Source organism: Spermophilus citellus (assembly GCF_964194105.1).
Source record: "Spermophilus citellus genome assembly, chromosome: 14".
Lineage (NCBI taxonomy): Eukaryota > Metazoa > Chordata > Mammalia > Rodentia > Sciuridae > Spermophilus > Spermophilus citellus.
This window is the reverse complement of record NC_138194.1, coordinates 33,073,752-33,092,559: the sequence shown is the minus strand read 5'-3', so window position 1 is coordinate 33,092,559 and position 18,808 is coordinate 33,073,752. Positions and strand designations below refer to the sequence as shown.

The 18,808-nt window shown below is 35.7% G+C and overlaps 1 protein-coding gene across 2 annotated transcripts in view; it reads left to right on the top strand.

Annotated features, from left to right (window-relative positions):
- The window catches only part of PREX2 (phosphatidylinositol-3,4,5-trisphosphate dependent Rac exchange factor 2), a 294,603-nt gene that overhangs the window by 213,429 nt on the left and 62,366 nt on the right, over positions 1-18,808 (top strand). For both annotated transcript variants that reach the window (XM_081266437.1, XM_081266436.1), the window contains exons 34-35: positions 4,884-5,027; positions 18,166-18,280. In XM_081266437.1, coding sequence (XP_081122563.1) covers positions 4,884-5,027; positions 18,166-18,280 — 259 coding nt within the window. The remainder of the gene's footprint in view (positions 1-4,883; positions 5,028-18,165; positions 18,281-18,808) is intronic.

Here is an 18,808-nt window from a genome sequence, read left to right as displayed (position 1 = left end):
GTTCCACAGTCTAGCTATTGTGAATTGTGCTGCTATGAACATCGATGTGGCAGTATCCCTGTAGCATGCTCTTTTAAGGTCTTCAGGGAATAGTCCGAGAAGGGCAATAGCAGGGTCAAATGGTGGTTCCATTCCCATCTTTCCCAGGAATCTCCAAACTGCTTTCCAAATTGGCCTCACCAATTTGCAGTCCCACCAGCAATGTACAAGTGTACCCTTTTCTCCATATCCTCGCCAGCACTTGTTGTTGTTTGACTTCATAGTGGCTGCCAATCTTACTGGAGTGAGATGGTATCTTAGGGTGGTTTTGATTTGCATTTCTCTGACTGCTAGAGATGGTGAGCATTTTTTCATGTACTTGTTGATTGATTGTATATCCTCCTCTGAGAAATGTCTGTTCAGGTCCTTGGCCCATTTGTAGATTGGGTTATTTGTTATCTTATTGTCTAATTTTTTGAGTTCTTTGTATACTCTGGATATTAGGGCTCTATCTGAAGTGTGAGGAGTAAAAATTTGTTCCCAGGATGTAGGCTCCCTATTTACCTCTCTTATTGTTTCTCTTGCTGAGAAAAAACTTTTTAGTTTAAGCAAGTCCCATTTGTTGATTCTTGTTATTAACTCTTGTGCTATGGGTGTCCTATTAAGGAATTTGGAGCCCGACCCCACAATATGTAGATCGGAGCCAACTTTTTCTTCTATCAGACGCAGAGTCTCTGATTTGATATCAAGCTCCTTGATCCATTTTGAGTTAACTTTTGTGCATGGCGAGAGAAAGGGATTCAGTTTCATTTTGTTGCATATGGATTTCCAGTTTTCCCAACACCATTTGTTGAAGATGCTATCCTTCCTCCATTGCATGCTTTTAGCCCCTTTATCAAATATAAGATAGTTGTAACTTTGTGGATTAGTCTCTATGTCCTCTATTCTATACCATTGGTCCACCCGCCTGTTTTGGTACCAGTACCATGCTGTTTTTGGAGGAAAAACACTCCATTCACAATATCCTCAAAAAAAAAAAAAAATAAAATACTTGGGAATCAACCTAACAAAAGAGGTGAAAGATTTATACAATGAAAACTACAGAACCCTAAAGAGAGAAGTAGAAGAAGATCTTAGAAGATGGAAAAATATACCCTGTTCATGGATAGGCAGAACTAACATCATCAAAATGGCGATATTACCAAAAGTTCTCTATAGGTTTAATGCAATGCCAATCAAAATCCCAATGGCATTTCTTGTAGAAATAGATAAAGCAATCATGAAATTCATATGGAAAAATAAAAGACCCAGAATAGCAAAAGCAATTCTAAACAGGAAGTGTGAATCAGGCGGTATAGTGATACCAGATTTCAAACTATATTACAGAGCAATAGTGAAACAGATAATTTTATAATAATTAATTTCTAGGTGTTTTTAGTCAACTTTCCATCTCTGTGACCAATATACCCTAGAAGAACAACTTTGAGGAGGAAGTTCACTTTGGCTCACAGTTTCAGAGGTCTCAATCCTTGGTCTATCAACTCCATAGTTCTGGGCTCAAGATGAGGCAGAACATCATGGTGAAAGGGTGTGGTGGAGGAAGGAAGCTCAGGGCATGACAGCCAGAAAGCTGCGAGGAAGAGACCCCTGCTCACCAGGGACAAAATGTAAACCCTAAAGCCACATCTCTAGTGACCTATTTCTTCCAGCCATACCCTACCTACCTACCTCTTCAGTTATTGCTCAACTTATCCATATTAGTTAAATTAATCCACGGATAAGGTTATAGCTCTAATTATCTAATAATTTAACCTCTGAACATTCTTATATTATCTCACCATGAGCTTTCGGAGCTCATCTCCTATCCAAACCATAATACTAGGAGAAAGAATATTTTTGAGCCCCTAGTATCCCTGTATGGGCCAAGCACCATGCCTGGAGGTGTAGATATGGTAAATTAGACCTTTTTTTATTCATTTTATTATTGTCCTGGAGGATCATCCAGATGTTCTCCTTCTTGATAATATGACTACTTTATATTATTCGTTAGGTGACAGCCTAGTTGGGAGACATGAATAAGATATCAACTACAAAGATAGGACTCTGATAAATCCTATGAAGGAAATAGCATAGATAGATAGATAGATAGATAGATAGATAGATAGATAGAAAGAAAAAGAATGAGATAGGGTGAGGTGGCTCTTTAAATGGTGACCAGAGAAGGCTTTCTATAGAAGTAGTTTTTAAACTGAGATCTGTAGGATGAAAAAGATCCAACCCTTTTTGAGAGTTAGGAAACGGCAGTACTATCAGAGGGAGCTAATAAGTTCAAAGTCAAAAGACTTATCAAACTGATTGGCCCACACAGTGGTTGGGTGCCATGTTAGCAGAGATGGGATGGCACTGTTTGTTGAAATTCATCTAAGGGTCATTCCTTTCATTGATCTGACCACACAACTTTTCCATATTAAAAAAAATTGGTTTTGAACTTTTAATCATTAATCCTAATGACAGAGTTTGTTTTCACCATAGATAAATTGCCACAAGTAAAAGTCAATAATTTTCAAAAGTGTTTTTGAAAAGTTTTTTTTTATTGTTGAGTTTTATATATTCTTTGTATATTTTGGATGACAGTCCTTTATCAAATGTGTCTTTCTAAATATTTTCTCCTAGTCTGTTGCTTCTCATTTTGTTGACATTATTTTTAGACATTATTTTTACAAAGCAGAAGTTTTAAATTTTAATGAAGGCCCCTTTTCAGTTCTTTTATTGATTATTCTGTTGGTTTTGTTTAAAATTGAATTACCATACACAGGATCATCCAGATGTTCTCCTATACCATCTTCTAGGATTTATGTAGTTCTGCATTTTACTTTTAGATCTCTGATCCATTTTGAGTTAATTTTGGGAAGACAGTAAGCCCAGATGTTTAGTTGTTCCAGAACCATTTTTTTTTAAAGACTATGTTCATTCTATCATTTTACTTTTGGTCTTTTCTTCAAAGATAAATTGACTGTATTTACATGAGTCTATTTTAGGGCTTTCTGTTTCTGGGTTTCATTGATCTGTTTTTCTATTCTTTGTCAATATCACACTATCTTGATTTCTGTAGCTTTATAGAAATCCTGATGCCAGGTACTGTCTGTCCTCCAATTCTATTCTTAAATAATGTGTTGACTACTCTGGGTCTTTTGCTCCTCCTTTTAACCTTTAAAATCATTTTGTCAGTTTCCATGAAATAACTTAGAATTTTTATCATGTATTGCATTAAAGCCATAGATCAAGTTGGAAAGAAATGATATCTTGACATTATTAAGTCTTCTAACCATGGTCATAGAGTAGTTCTTTTTAATTTTTTTTTTAATTTTAGTTATTCTGATTTGTTATACATGATGGCAGAATGCAGGTAATTTCATATTACACATATAGAGCACATGTTTTCAAGACACTGGTTGTACACAAAGTATTTTCACACCATTCGTGTCTTATATATGCACTTAGAATATTGATGTCTAACTCATTCCACCATCATTCCTACCCCCCCTACCCCCTCCTTTCCCCCCCTCCCTTTTGCCCTATCTAAAATTCCTCCATTCCTCCAATGCTCCCCCCACCCACCATCGCCATTATGAGTCAGTGTTAATGTTGATACCAGCGAGTATATGCATGAAATTTAACATAATTTAAACTATATATGACAGTGTATGAAAGGAGAACTGGAAGATACAAATATTTAGTATGTATATAAATCTGTGTTTTCTTCAGTGTCCATATATCATTTATTTTTTATTTTAGAAACCAGGAAAAAAAGAAAAGATTTTCCCAATCATTAAAATGCTATTCATTTGCAACCCCTTCACCAAGAAACTTTCTCTCTTTCCAAAACTTATGCCTTTCTATCTTTCTTTAAAAAAAAGGTAACAAAATACAATATTCATTATTATGTGGCATAATAAATGTAAAGGTTCATGTAATATCTCTTTTATTGATAAGAAGAAGCAAATAGATAAATTTAATAAGGAGTTTGTACTCTATGATCATAGATGCCGTTTGACCTTGAATTCTTGTTTCATTTCATTCATATTTCAAGAAGCAGGTTATAGGTAACAAATATTGAATTAATAACATGTATTAAATGCCTACTACATTTAGCCCTTGATTTCTAACAAAATAGTTTGACTATTTTAGTTTTTTAGGAAGATTTTTACATTCTTTTATAACAAGGTGTAAATATGTGTCATGGATAAGATCATAAAATGAAGAGGAATTATGATAGCATTGTTAAAACTTATAGCATTTCAGCTTTTCAAATAGTTGATTTTTTTAAGAAATTAAATTTGGGATCTTTGGAAGTAGCTACAGTTTGGACAGATAATTTCAAATGACTGTAGAGTATCAGTAGAGGATGATTTATTTTTGATCTGGTGCACAGGGAATGGAGCTGACAAAACCCATGCTAATTTTGTTAATGGTTGCTATGTACTCAATTCCTTGCATACTACTTAAGAAATATACCCCAAGGACTCATTTTGTCTCAAATATGAATGAGGCAGCTGCCTTGGGAGATTTTGAATCCAAGCCATGTGTAGCTAAAATCCTCATCTAGTTAAGTGAGACATCTGGTATGTCAAAGTTTAACGAAGTTTCCTATTACAAATTTTTATATGTGGTACAGTCATAAATCGGTTGTTTTAGCTAATGAGAATCTGGTTCAGTACACTTTTACTGGACAATATTTTATGTCTAACCTGAACTTGATATGCATGAACACTTTTAATGTATTACTTACTAGTAATTATCAGGATTCTTTGTAAAGGTTAAAAATACCTGCCTTAAATAATCCAAATATCCTATATAGCATATTCTGAGCTTAGAAAGTAATATAACATTCATTGTCCTTTTAGATGTTCCTCTTACATATCAAGTGGAAGGAAGCCGGCAAGCTCTGAAGGTTTATTTCTACATTGATAGTTACCATTTTGAACAACTGCCCCAAAGGTTGAAAAATGGAGGAGGGTTTAAAATTCATCCTGTTCTTTTTGCACAAGGTAAACTTTTCCTTTGTATGCTTCACAGACTAAATTATTTGCTGTTTATCAATTTTTAAAATTAATTTTAACAATCAAGATTTTTTTCATTAATTTGAAAATTCTTATAGTATTTAGGTAATATATTTGCTTCAGGGAATCTTACTGTGGGAAGGAATCATCTGTGATTTAAATATTTATCAAATAGGATTATAGCATTACTTACAAGGGAGAAATAAGACAAGATGTTCAAACAAATAATGGTAAATCTAATAAGGTTAAATAAACTTGCTTAGATAAGTGGAACTATGGTAAAGTCATTAAAATTGTATGTTTAGAATATATTATGAGAGAAGATGTTTGATAATATAATGCATGCAGATTATTTTTATATACATATTTTAATCTCAAATCTTTGATTTATATATGTGTAAAAGCACGTGTATGCTAAATGTTTTTCTCGTGTTTGGGTAATTTAATTGATACTTTTTTTGAAAGTCATTATGTCAATTCTTTTATCAAGAAATAAGTATTCCTGACTTTAAAAAATAAATAAATAATGAATGTCAACTGTGGTAGAAGAAGTCAAGAGTAGCATGAGTAAGATTCTTGCCACAGACTAGGTCTCTGGGGAAGATCCTGAATCTTTCTTTTGTGATGCCCAAAAAGAATTAGAAATTCAAATTATTATGTAGTTTCTTTTAATTTAGCATCCCCACCACCCTCTAAAATATGCATGTTGTTGTCATAAGATTATATCAACCTCTCTGATTGATATCATAGGGAATTTTACGTATTTTAAATTTTTAAGTGCTGCATTGGTTTTGCTGTGGAATTTTAATGTTCTTATAAAAAATGAGAAGAGGAGAAAATAGAATCAATTATATGATTAAAGAATGGACATGTGTGTGAAATCTAAATTCACTACCAAGTGAAAGTTTTGTTTTGTGCTACATACATATTATTTTACAACTTCAAATACTAAATGATAGATTACCTTCCTTCAGTTGTTATAGTTTGAAACTGCAACTGACTTAGATCCTTGGAAAGAATACATTTATGTAGAAGACATTCTCAGTGAAGTTGTTAGGAGGTATTTTCATTTCTTTTCAGAGGACCATGATTTATTGGTAGACTCTGTGCAGGTAATAAAGATTCTGGAATGAAAAGGAATACAAAAGAAGAAGAAACAATGGGCAAAAAGACCCTTGGAGATATATTAGAATAATTTAACCTTAAATATGTCAAAAAAACCCTTACAGGGATAGATAATTTAAGAAGACAGTGTTCTGAAATGTTAACTTTTTAAAGGTTTAATTAGGGCTTACAGTTGTTAACGATTCTTCATGTATTTTTCTCTTTTTAAAAATTTTGTCTTTGAAATAATTACTGATATGACAGATGGCACTAAGCATATTTTTTTCAAAAATCTTGCATTTGTGACACATACACCTTAAATAACTGAATAATCATACCCAATATCAAATGTACAAAGGAAAATGATTATTTTGCAAGCAGCAAGTGTTTTACAATTTTGTCAAGAACCAATTTAAAAACAACCCCTAAATATATAGTATTTGATGAATTTAATATCACTTTAAAAATGTAATTTAAGTAAAAACTATAATAAATATTAGGTTTTAATATTCTCAAAGCAGCAAAATTTGAAAAACGGTTTGAATAAGCAATACAGGAAACAATTCATGTAGTTGAGGTCATGGATAGTTAAAGATAACTGGAAAACAATTTGTGTCATTAAAAATCTGCCAGTGATAAGGCAGGCGTGGTGGCACATGCTTGTAATCATAGCTACTAGGGAGGATGAGGCAGGAACATCACAAGTTTAAGGCCATCTTGTGCAGCTGAGACCCAGCCTCATAATAAAATAAAAAGGCTGGAGATGTAGCTCAGTGGTGGAGCAATTTTCTAGCATGCACAAGGCCCCAGGTTCCATCCTCAGCATCTCAAAAAAAAAAAAAAAAAGAAAAAGAAAAAGAAAAAAAGAAAGAAATATCTGCCATTGATGAAGTTGTTTATTTAAAAGGAATGCAAAATTTCTTTCTCCATCATAAAACTCACCTAAGGAATCTTGAATAGCTCCCAGTATTTACATTAAGGAGCAGCATAGGAAATCCAGACCTAATTTGAGTAGGTAAAGTCTGGTAATTGAAAGTAGTGATAAGTGGAAGAGATTCTAAATGGAGCCTATTCCTGGATTGAAAGTTTATATGAAGGGGTTCAGTTGTGTTTTTGTTGTTGTTCCAGTTAGTTATACATGACAGCAGATTGCATTTTGACTCATTGTATACAAATGGAGCTCAGCTTTTCATTTCTCTGGTTATACACGATGCAGAGTCACACCATTCATACAATCATACATGTACATAGAATAATAATGTCCGACTCCTTCCAACATCTTTCCCACCCAGGGGTTTAGTTTTGTAGGTGTATATACACATGATTCTTCCCTAATGAAAAAAAGTCAGATGAACGTGAAAATTTCCTGGGAAATTTATTAAAGCTTGCCTAAAGTTGTCTCTTCCCACCCACATCCTGCGTGGGCAGTGGAAGTGAAGGTCTCTCTTTGGTGGAGTAGGGTGGCTGCGAAATAAAGCTAAGAAAGAGAAAACAGTGAAGAAACCACAGTTCACAGGAAGTAATTTTAGAAAGCAAGGGCAGGACAGCTCTTTGACCTTAGGGGTCAAGCTTCCACACTGGAAAGAGAGTGAGAGCCAGCATTTGCTTCCGGGAAACATCAAAGGTTTTCTGTAGAATGTTCTTCACCAATTAAGGTAGGAGGTGGGGTGTCCAGGATCCAATGGGTTACACTTAACAAAAGTGGTCTTCCTAGCCTAGTGAAGACAGAGGTGCATTGCATAATCCATTGAGTGGGAGGGGCCACAAAATAGTCTGCAATGCCAAACCTAAATCTTCCTGGCTCAAGACCAAGTGAAGATGTTCAAATAACCTCAAATCATTTAAGGAGGGAATTCCACAGTCTGTGATACCACAAACTTGGTGCAGAAGCAGCAAACGTATCATCTTCCTCCATTTTTCTTGCCTCCATAGAGGATTGGAAGGAGATGGACATTGTAGTTCATGGTGGATCTTGAGATGGAATTAACTGTAAGATCAGGAATTTCAGGGTTAGAGTGAGCCGGGTTGAAGGTGAATGTATACTGCTGAGGAAAACAGGAATCCAAGACAGATGAAAGTGATACATATTTTGAAGGAAAGGCACATAGAAACAAGCAGACTGGAGAGTGAGCACAAAGGATACCCAAAATGCTAAAATATGAAGGTCATATTAAAGCAATCTCCCACCTAATATTTATACAGGTCTCCTACAGGTTAGGGAATTAATGCTGTTGGCATCCGTGAGCCTTTAGTAAGATAAAGCACATCATTACGACTGAATGAATGAAATTAAACCTGTCTCTCTCCCCATGCACAAAACTCAACTCAAAGTGAATCAAGGACCTAGGAATTAAACCAGAGACCTTGTGCCTAATGAAAGAAAAAGTAGACATCAATCTCCATCATGTCGGATTAGGCCCCAATTTCCTTAATAAGACTCCTATAGTGCAAGAATTAAAACCAAGAATCAATAAATGGGATGGATTCAAACTAAAAAGCTACTTCTCAGCAAAAAAAACAATCAGTGAGGTGAATAGAGAACCTACAGAATGGGAGCAAATCTTTACCACAATGCACATCAGATACAGCACTAATCTCTAGGATATATAAAGCACTCAAAAACGTTTATACAAAAAAGCAAATAACCCAATCAATAAATGGGTCAAGAAACTGAACAGATACCTCTCAGAAGAGGATATACAATCAATCAACAAATATATGAAAAAATGTTCAACATCTCTAGCAATTAGAGAAATGTAAATCAAAACTACTCTAAAATTTCACCTCACTCCAGTCAGAATAGTAGCTATCAAGAATACTCATACATTGCTGTTGAGACTGCAGATTGGTGCAGCCAATATGGAGAGCTATATGGTGATTTCTTAGAAAACTTGGAATGGAACCACCATTTAACCCAGCTATCCCACTCCTCGGTATATACCCAAAGGACTTAAAAACACCGTACTACAGGGACACAACCACATCAATGTTTATAGTAGCACAGTTCACAGTAGCTAAACTATGGAACCAACCCAGATGCCCTGCAGTAGATGAATGGATAGGGAAACTTTGGTATATATACACAATGGAACATTATTCAGCAATAAAAGAGAATAAAATTATGGCGTTTTCAGGTAAATGGATGGAGTTGGAGAATATAATGCTAAGTGAAGTAAGCCAATCCCAAAAAACCAAGTGCTAAATGTCTTCTCTGATATAAAGATGTTGATTCATAATGGAGATGGGGGAGCATGGGAGGAATAGATGAACTTTAGATAGGGAAAGGGAAGGAAGAGAAAGGGGGAAGGGTCAAGGAGGTAGGAATGAAGGTGGAATGAGTTCTACATCATTACCCTAAGTACATGTATGAAGACATGAATGGTGTGTAAATACTTTGTGTATAACCAGTGACTTGAAAAAAACATGCTCTATATGTGTAATATGAAATGAATTGCATTCTGCCACATGTATAACAAATTAGAATAAATAAATAATTTAATAAAGAAAAAAAAAGAAATAGGAGCACAAGTAGGGGGCATATTTGAGTCCCTTTTTTCACCCACTTCCCACTGACTTATTTGCATTGTCAGTTTTTCTTGACACTAGCTGCACCTTAATCATCTTGGAAAGGTTTTAGAAAATACCTATACTCAGCCTCACCTCAAATGAATTAAGACAGAATAGCTAGGAGGTGAGACGCAAATACCAGGCTATTTTAGCAGCTTTTCAGGGAAATTCTGAAGTTCACCAGGATGAGAAACCAAGGGTCGGTGTGGATTAGGAAAAACTGTGCAATTATGCAGTAAATCTTTGTTTAGTTAGACTAATTTCTTTCGCAAATATTCAATTTATCTAGATTCTGGGGAGCTGAGGCAAGGAGGGTTGAGGCATTGTAAAAATTCTTATATTCTAGGACCATGAGGATGCAGGCTGGCCCTAGGAGGAGTGACCTTGAATGGAGCAATTTTCTTCTGCAAAGGCTAAGAGGCTCTGCAGAATGAGCAGCTGAGAAATGTCTTCTCCCTGACCACAGCTGGACACTAAGCCTCTTTTTCTGAATGGGGATCTGAGGCAGCAGTTCTTGGTCTGACTCCATGCCTTGCACCTGTCAGATTCTTAGCTTTGTGTAAGGTCCAGGAGAGGCTCCTTCAGGATTCAAATGGGCCTCCCTTCCTGGGAGAGGGATAATTTAGGAGATAATTTAGGGATAATAGGGATAATTTACTAGGACAAGCCATAGCCCTTGTTGCTGCATCTGATCTTGGGACCTCAATAGATTCTTCCCTCTTCTCACAGGGCCACATCATCAAATTTTTCTGATGGAAACACCCAGTCATTGGATCAGAGCCTGTTCTAATTGTAGATTAGCCTTACATTTAGCCTGAACCTCTACTGGTCTTGTTCCTTAACCTGTGGCATGACCAAGACCTTTATCCCTAAGGGACTTGATTTCCTGGTTGCTGTGCCCTTCTCAGGCCAAGGTAGTTGTCCCTTTATCATGATATTCAGGCAAAAGAATTGCAGGAGAAGGTCCTCAGTAGATTATCTAGATTCTTCCTTCCCCATCATATAACAATAGCCCTACCTTCCTGGGATGATCAGGGTCCTCTAGCCTTGCCACAGTGGGGATTGCCCTTCTTGATTGCTGGTGCCCTGGCAGAAGAATTTCAAGTGGCCAGGTGGCAATGATAGCCTACATTCAAATGGGACCCCTGCTTTGTCTCCCCGGAGTATCTCCTTTGGGGATCAGGACCTTTAAACCTACAGAACCAAAGTTTCAGGGTTGGAAAGCACAAGTGTCACTAAGATCGCTATTGTATTAGTTTTCCAGGGCCACTCTCACAAACTACTTCAAACTGGGTGGCTGAAAGCAATATTTATTCTATCCAAAATCTGAAATGCATTAAGTCTAAAATCAAGGTGATGTCAGATCATGTTCCCTCCAAAGGTTCTAGGGAAGAAGATTTCTCTGCCTCTTCTAGCTTCTGGTGGCTGCCAGCAGTCCTTGGTTTGTGACAGTATAATTACAATCTCCTCCTCTGTCTTCACATGACCTCTCTGTGTACCTGTTTCTGTGTCTTTGTAGAAATTTTTTTCTCTTTTTATAAGAGCACCAGTTATTGGTTTGGGGCCTGCCCTAATCTATTACAATCTCAGTTTAATTTGAGGACACCTTCAAAGACCATATTTCAAAATAAAGTCACATTTACAGGTACCTGAGGCTACAACTTTTTTATATCTTTTAAGGGATGCAATTCAACCCTCTACACATGTTTTCATCCTTGGTTTCTGGAATCGGGAATTCTACCTCTTGATACATGGTGTCATAAAGAGGTCTTTAATTTAAAATACACAGTGTTCTTAAAGTATGCTATGTCTTTCCTGCAAAGTGCTGTTAAATATCTGGTTCTTGGGTCTCTGGATGGTGGTTTTCCTTAAACTAAATGGGGCATGGAGTTCTGGCTTTTCCTCTGCCAGCAATTTTGACTTCTTATCTTGTATGAAAGGAGAAAAAAAAGCTGCCACCAGAAATTACTTCCCTGAATGAACACTTACTTTTTAAAAGTTGTCTTTCTTGTTCACAGAATAATTAAAATTATCTAGGCTACTGAGTGCTTTCTCTTGTAAACAGAAGGGAGCATTTTGTTGTAAACATTGTCATTTTGTGAGTTATCTTCATCCCTTCCCCCCTCCAAACATCTTCTTAAAGTTTATTAGAAAATTAAGCTTTTAGTTTTCCCTTTTGATTTTATGCAACATTTATAATTGAAGCAATAAATAGCCTTTTTTAAAATGAGGTAACAGGTCTCAGGATTGAGATTTCTAAATGTTGAGTTTGCATTTTAATGTATAAATCTACTTCTCTGTTGGTCAGAATGCAATCAGCGAAATTTGCTTTCCTCACAATAATCGTGACCAATTTGGAGGAATTTTGACCAGCAGTGACCATATCTGGGGAATTGAAACAGTGAAGGTACAGTGTCTTACTATCGCTGGAGAAGAGATGTCTCCCGAGAAAGGTCCAAGAAGTTCCTGGGGAGAAGGAGGAACTCAAATCAGGATCAATGAGGCTCTTGAAAGAATAGAATTTCAGCACGTGCCAGTCCGAGGCATAGCCAGTTTTATTTGGGAAAGTAGGCACATATTCAAGGAAGAATAGAGATAGCCTCAAGAGGTAAAGCAAGATAGCCTACATTCAAATGGGACCCATACGCTTTCAAGAGATCTCAAGTGAGAGGCACAATTTTGAGGTTCCCTGGCTCTTCTTTTAAAGGAAACTTGATGAGAGGTGTGTATGGGAAAGTATGTAGGAATGACATTAGTTCCTTTATTTCAAGGAGGATTCTGGTGGTCTTGTCAGTCTCAGGATCCTCAGGCTGATGCAGTCTCCATTATTTGATCCATAGATAGTGCTGGGTAGACTCCTAAATTAAAGGATCCTCAGGATATCATAACTTTCCTCACTTAATTGATTTGTTAGGAGGTTAATTAACAATGCACAGGTAGACTTACAGATCACCCAGGAATTTGGGAGTAACAGCTTAGGGGATGACAGGCCTGGAAAACTATCAAAACTTCTGAATCAAAATCTTATTTTCTTATCCTTCCTTGATGCCTCCTTTCTACCTATTTTTTTATTCCTTATGTTCTACTTTTTTCCCCTCAGTTGTAGGGCTTGAACCTAGGGGCGCTTAACCAGTGAGCACATCCCCAGCCCTTTTATTTTTTTCTTTTGAGATAGGGTCTCTCTAAATTGCTTAGGGCTGGTTATGAACTTGCTATCCTCCTGCCTTAGCCTCCCAAGCCTCTGGGATTATAGGTGTGTGCACTATGCCCAGCTGTTCCTCTTTTTTTTTTTTTTTTTAACCAATAAGGTGTCACTGAGCTATCACAAGAAAGTGTTAGTTGATTGAAACTATTTTCATTGTTTTGTTTGTTCTTTACAGTTATATATGATAGTAGAATTCATTTTTATATAATAATACAAGCAAGGAATATATCTTATTGTGCTTAGGACCCCATTTGTATGAATGCACATGATGGTGGGATACACTATGGTGTATTCATATAAGTACATAGGAAAATTATTTCAAGTTCATTCCACTGTCTTTCCTTTTCCTATTACCCCTTTCTTCCCTTCATTCCCCTCTGTCTAATATACTGAATATCTCTTCTTCCTCTCTCCCCCTCTTATTGTGGGTTAGCTTCCACATATCAGCAAAAACATTTAATCTTTGGGTTTTGGGGACTGGCTTATTTCACTTGGCATAATAGTCTTCAGGTCCATCCATTTCTTGCAAATGTCATAAAGTCTTTCTTCTTTATAGTTGAGTAATACTCCATTTTTACATAAACCACAATTTCTTCATCCATTCATCTGTTGAATGGCACCTAGGTTGGTTCCATAGCTTAGCTATTGTGAATTGAACTGCTATAAACATTGATGTGGCAAATCTCATTATAGTATGCTGATTTTAAGTCCTTTGGATGTAAACTAAGGAGTGGGATAGTCTGGTCAAATGGTGGTTCTATTCCTAATTTTTCAAGGAATCTCCATACTGCTTTTCAGAGTGGTTGCACCAATTTGTAGTCCCACCAGCCAGTATGAGTGAACCTTTTCCCCCATGTCCTTGTCAAAATTTATTGTTACTTCTATTCTTGATAATTGACATTCTGACTGGAGTGAGATGAAATCTCAGTGTGGTTTTAATTTACATTTCTCTAATTGCTAGAGATGTTGAACATTTTTAATATATTTGATGACCATTTGGATTTCTTCAGAGACTCTGTTTTCTTGATTAATTCTTTTGTTTGTTTGTTTTGGTTTTTGGTGGAAAAAAGGAAAAAAAACAAACAAACCTTGAGCTGGTTTTTGAGTGAGTGGAAACTTAGGTCACTTTCTATTCTAGAACAATTTCACTTCTAATATTCTCTTAACATTTATTAGATTCTTCTTTTTTGCTAACACCTAAGTTTAATAGAATGTGTTCCCTCCTCTAATTGAAAAGTAATAGATGTAAACAAAACACTTGTTCTATTTCAAATACTAATTTAATTTCATACTGCTAAATAAATATTTAGTCAATGAAATATGTCCGCATTACTTTTGTGAAATATGTTATATGAATGAAAAGTAAGGAAACAAGAAAAGCATGCTAAGGAGACACCAAGGTTTGAAATTACCTTTGACATTATTTTATATTTAACCTACAGTTATTGAGAATAGAAATTAATTTAGCAGAATGTCATTCTGTTGTCTTTTTCAAAATACAGAACAATAAATAAACATCCTATTTACCCAAACTAAAAAACAAAAACAAAAAAAAAACATATTCACAAGAGAAAAATAAAAAATTTAAAACCACTAAGTAGAATTTAAAGGGAAAAGAAATACTTAATTTAAAAAAAAAATTAGCAAAGAAAGGAAATCTGTGTTAACCAAAGGACATTCTTGGCCATATATATTTTAATTTTTAAATACAGAACTCATCTTTTCTTGTTCCTTCCCCACAACCCTATTATGTACCATAAAATTTTTGCTAAACCTCTTGGCAAAATTGGTAAGACGTTTTTTCTACTTTTTTATAAATTTTGCGTAATTGTGAATTTTAATTGCCTTATTAATTTGAAAGTCTCGTCAAAAGATGTGATGAAAACAGGAATTTATGGGAATGCAAAAGCATTCACTAAAATTATATTCAATTATGTTCATATAATTGCTCTTATACTGTTAGAAGCTTTTGGAGCAGGGCTGACCATCCTGGCCAAAGTTGAACTATCAAGACCTTTGTGAAAATTAGCTCAGATGGATAACACAGTTCAACTACTGCTCCTTCCCAGTGTTCTTCTTCCAGTTTCTTTGGTCTTAAGTCACAAATTCAAGTGTCCTTGCATGCACCTTTGGTTCCCAAAACATTCTGTTTAGCTAAGCACACTCATGCATAATCTATATCGCATGGAAATTGAATTAAATAATGCTTGAGGAGTATTTGGCATGTTGCCCAGTATATAAAACGCATCCAATAAATAAGAATAGTCACAGGCTTTCTTGATAATATTATTTAATCATGTTCTTTCCAATTAACCATAAATAGTAGCTACTATTTAGTTTCCACATGAAAATTGAGAAACCCAAAGATTTCAGATATTGATTAGCTTGCCAAAGTTGAACAGCTACTGAGGAACAGAAATTGGGGTTTTACTTTAATGCCGGAGGTCTTATCATTAGCTTCCTAACTAGTAAGAGTAACTCACATTGAAGTATGACTATTGATAGACTGAATCCTCCTGAGATAATAGCTTGTTACCTGTGTTTTTTGAGTGAGTGGAAACTTAGCTCACTTTCTGTATGTATTTGAGGCTGTTCCATCCGGGACACTTCTTTTTACTTCATGTCAGTATTCAGGACCTGGAAGGAAGTTGGCTAAGCTAGTGGCAGCTATTCTAATTACTGTCTAAGGAATAAGTAAACACAGGGCTCTTCATAACAAGCCTATACATTTGATTTCCTATACTGAAATAATATGCTTCCTCTTTAAACTTCCACAGATGCTTTAATCAGTTATAAACCAATCATACCATCTTAAAATTTCAAACTTAGTAATACTCTTGAATAACTTCCTCGTTTGTTCAGTGCTCTGGAACTAGTTTAGAAAATATAGCACAGCTAAAATTAGCAGTATCTTTCCTGTTTTTGCAGGGAAAAAAATAGTGATAACAACTTCTGTCGTTTTGTATTTGTATAATACCTCAGTATTTAGGTAAGGAACTATTGCATTTAGTAGTTTGGAAAGTTTGATTTTTTGACCAATTTTGAAATAGTCTGTTGAAAATTGAGGCTCAAAAAAAAAAAAAGCAGTTGTAGTTCAAGGAAGAACAGTTTTCATTGCCAAGTTGAACCCATTATTGTTCCTGATGCTGGCAAACTTTCCATAGGAAATTTTGCATTTCCGAGTCCTATCATGTGATGCATGTTCTCTACGGAAATTTTAAATACCACTAAGTAGAGTTTAAAGGGAAAAGAAATACTTAATTTAAAAAAATGTTAGCAAAGAAAGAAAATCTGTGTTAACCAATCGACATTTAACATGTGGGGAGTTTTGTGAAAATGGAAGGCAGTTCCATAGAGGAAAGAGACCAAGGAGAAGGAGGAAAGGAGAGAAAGGGGGAATACTGGGGAATAATACTTGCCAAATTATATTTTGTGCAGATATGAATATGGCAATTAGGATATGTCAGCAATAGATCCCACAATTATACAGGACTATAATGCAACAGTAAAAATATAGAAAAAAATCAATGGAGTTTTACTTGTGTGTTTAACTAAATTAAGTGTTTGAGTAGAAGTAGTTTCCTAAGGTTCCACTTTATCTATAATTTTTATATATTTCACTAATATTGATTGATTTAATTGAGGCTATAAGAATGTAAATATACATGGATAGTAATGATTTCCTATTTTAAAATTCTGGTATATGTTCATATACAGTTCTGCCTCTTCATCTGTTCTGAATGTATATGCATAATATATGTGCATATGTGTGTATATATGCATAAGTTATATATTTGAAGCTTGAGTTTAGTTTCACAAAGATTGTGATAGGGGAGGAAAATAATTTCCTCTCTATTCTTCATAGTTCTTAATTGGGATGAACACCTATGACAAAAACATATTCAGAAGAGAAAAACAGAAGTTTAATAACTTGGACACGTCATGCATATGTAGGAGACACCCATGGAGAAGTGAGCGAATTTCCAGGAGGTGGCTTTTAACTTAGGCAGGTTTGCATTCTGTGGTCCCCCTTAGCTGTACTCTCAAGTCTCATGGTTTCAGCTACCCACCGTCTACCATGGTCTGAAAATATTAAATCAGAAAATTCGGGCAATGAGCAATCTGTGTTTTAGAAAGCCTACCATCCTGGGCAGTGTGGTGTGTTGTATCCCACTCAGGACATGAGCTGTCCTCTTGTCCAGTGTCCAGGCTTCTCTCCACCACCTGCCCATTAGTCGGCGGTCCCAGTTATCACCTCACTGACTGTTGCAGTACCACAGTGCTTATGTCCAAGTGAGTCTGATTTTTACTAAATAACGGCCCCAAGGCTCAAGAACATTGATCCTGGCAATCAGGATATGTCAAGAAGCCCTCAAGTGCCTCCTTTATTTGAAAAGGTGAAAACTCTTTGATTACTATCTTCAGGGAGAGTAGATCCTCTACCCATGAAATAGTGAAGAAGGAAAAGGAAATTAAGTTAGTTTTACTTTCACAGCACAAACTGCAAAAGTTAGGGTCATAACCAGTGAGGAGTACTTAGTTAAGGTGGAAAAGGCATTACATTTGTATGATAAAGTAGAGGAAGAAACACAAGATATACAGAATCCTGGCTGGCTGTGGTTTCAGCAGTCCACAGGGTGGCTGGTGTCTTGGAAGGTACACTCTGAGGATGAGGAAGCCCACTGTAGTATCATCCATTGAAACAAAGAAAGAAGGGTGGGGAAGGATTCAGTCACTGGGAGGTAACTAGAAAGAGCAAGTGATCCAAGTCCCTTGATTCAGTCACCCCTCTTCCTGGTGGGGAGGAGACCCTTACAAATGCAGATTTCCTTTACAGATGCCAATTTCCCTTACAAAAGAAAACTTCTTTTGTTTTCAGAGTTTCTCCAGTGTTTGCAGTTTCTCAAAATAACCAGCTCAAAATAATCTTTATGCCAAAGAGGCATATTTTGGGGTGGCATATTCTAGTCTTCTACAATGCATACAAAATGTTTTAAAAATAGATGACAGTTCAAACTAGAAATTTCCTTTGCCTACTTAACAGAAAAATCACCAAATGTTTGGTGTTTATTTTGAGAGCAGAAAAACAGTTTTGATTCTCTTTCAAGCTTTGCATGTATGTATGCAGTGTCTTGCATGTATGTTCCTATTTGGCGCAATCTCGCACATTTACTAATAGTAAAATTTGACTAAATGTGGACAAATTGAGTTATGAATTTGCATATAAAGTACATTAACTTGTCTACACAGCACTGGAGAGCCTGGAAGGATATTATTATAGAGACAATGTTTCTGTGGAAGAATTTCAAGCCCAGATAAATGCAGCCTCCTTGGAAAAGGTCAAGCAATACAACCAGAAACTCAGGTATGTAACTGCCCAGGTTGGCGTCATTTTTGTTTTTAAATGTCTCTATTTTGAACACATCAATTAGGTTTGGGACATTTCCATTATATTAGATTATTTATTATTTTTACTTTGATATGAAGTCCTCTTATAATGTTTATGATTTCGTCTATTCTAATGGCTAATCTTATTCCTAATAAAAATGATAAAGGAAAGCGTTCTTAAAATTTTCATATTAATGTTTCAACTTTGAAAAAGATAAAGAGAAGAGAATAAATATATCCTAGGCCATTTCCAGGGGAGAGGTGATGTTGACATGTTATAGTGGTGTCCCCAAGGAGACTTAGTGGATTAAGGGTAACATAGGTTCCTTCATGTACATGGAGCAGCTGGTGCCTTCTCACGGGGAGAATATCTTCCACATGGAAGATATGACAGGACACAGGGTATTGGAAAACTATCTTCTTACAAATAGATATGTTAATGCTTGTATGTTAAGCTTTTCCCTAAAATATTGTTAAGGTATAAATGGCTGCAAAAATTAACCAC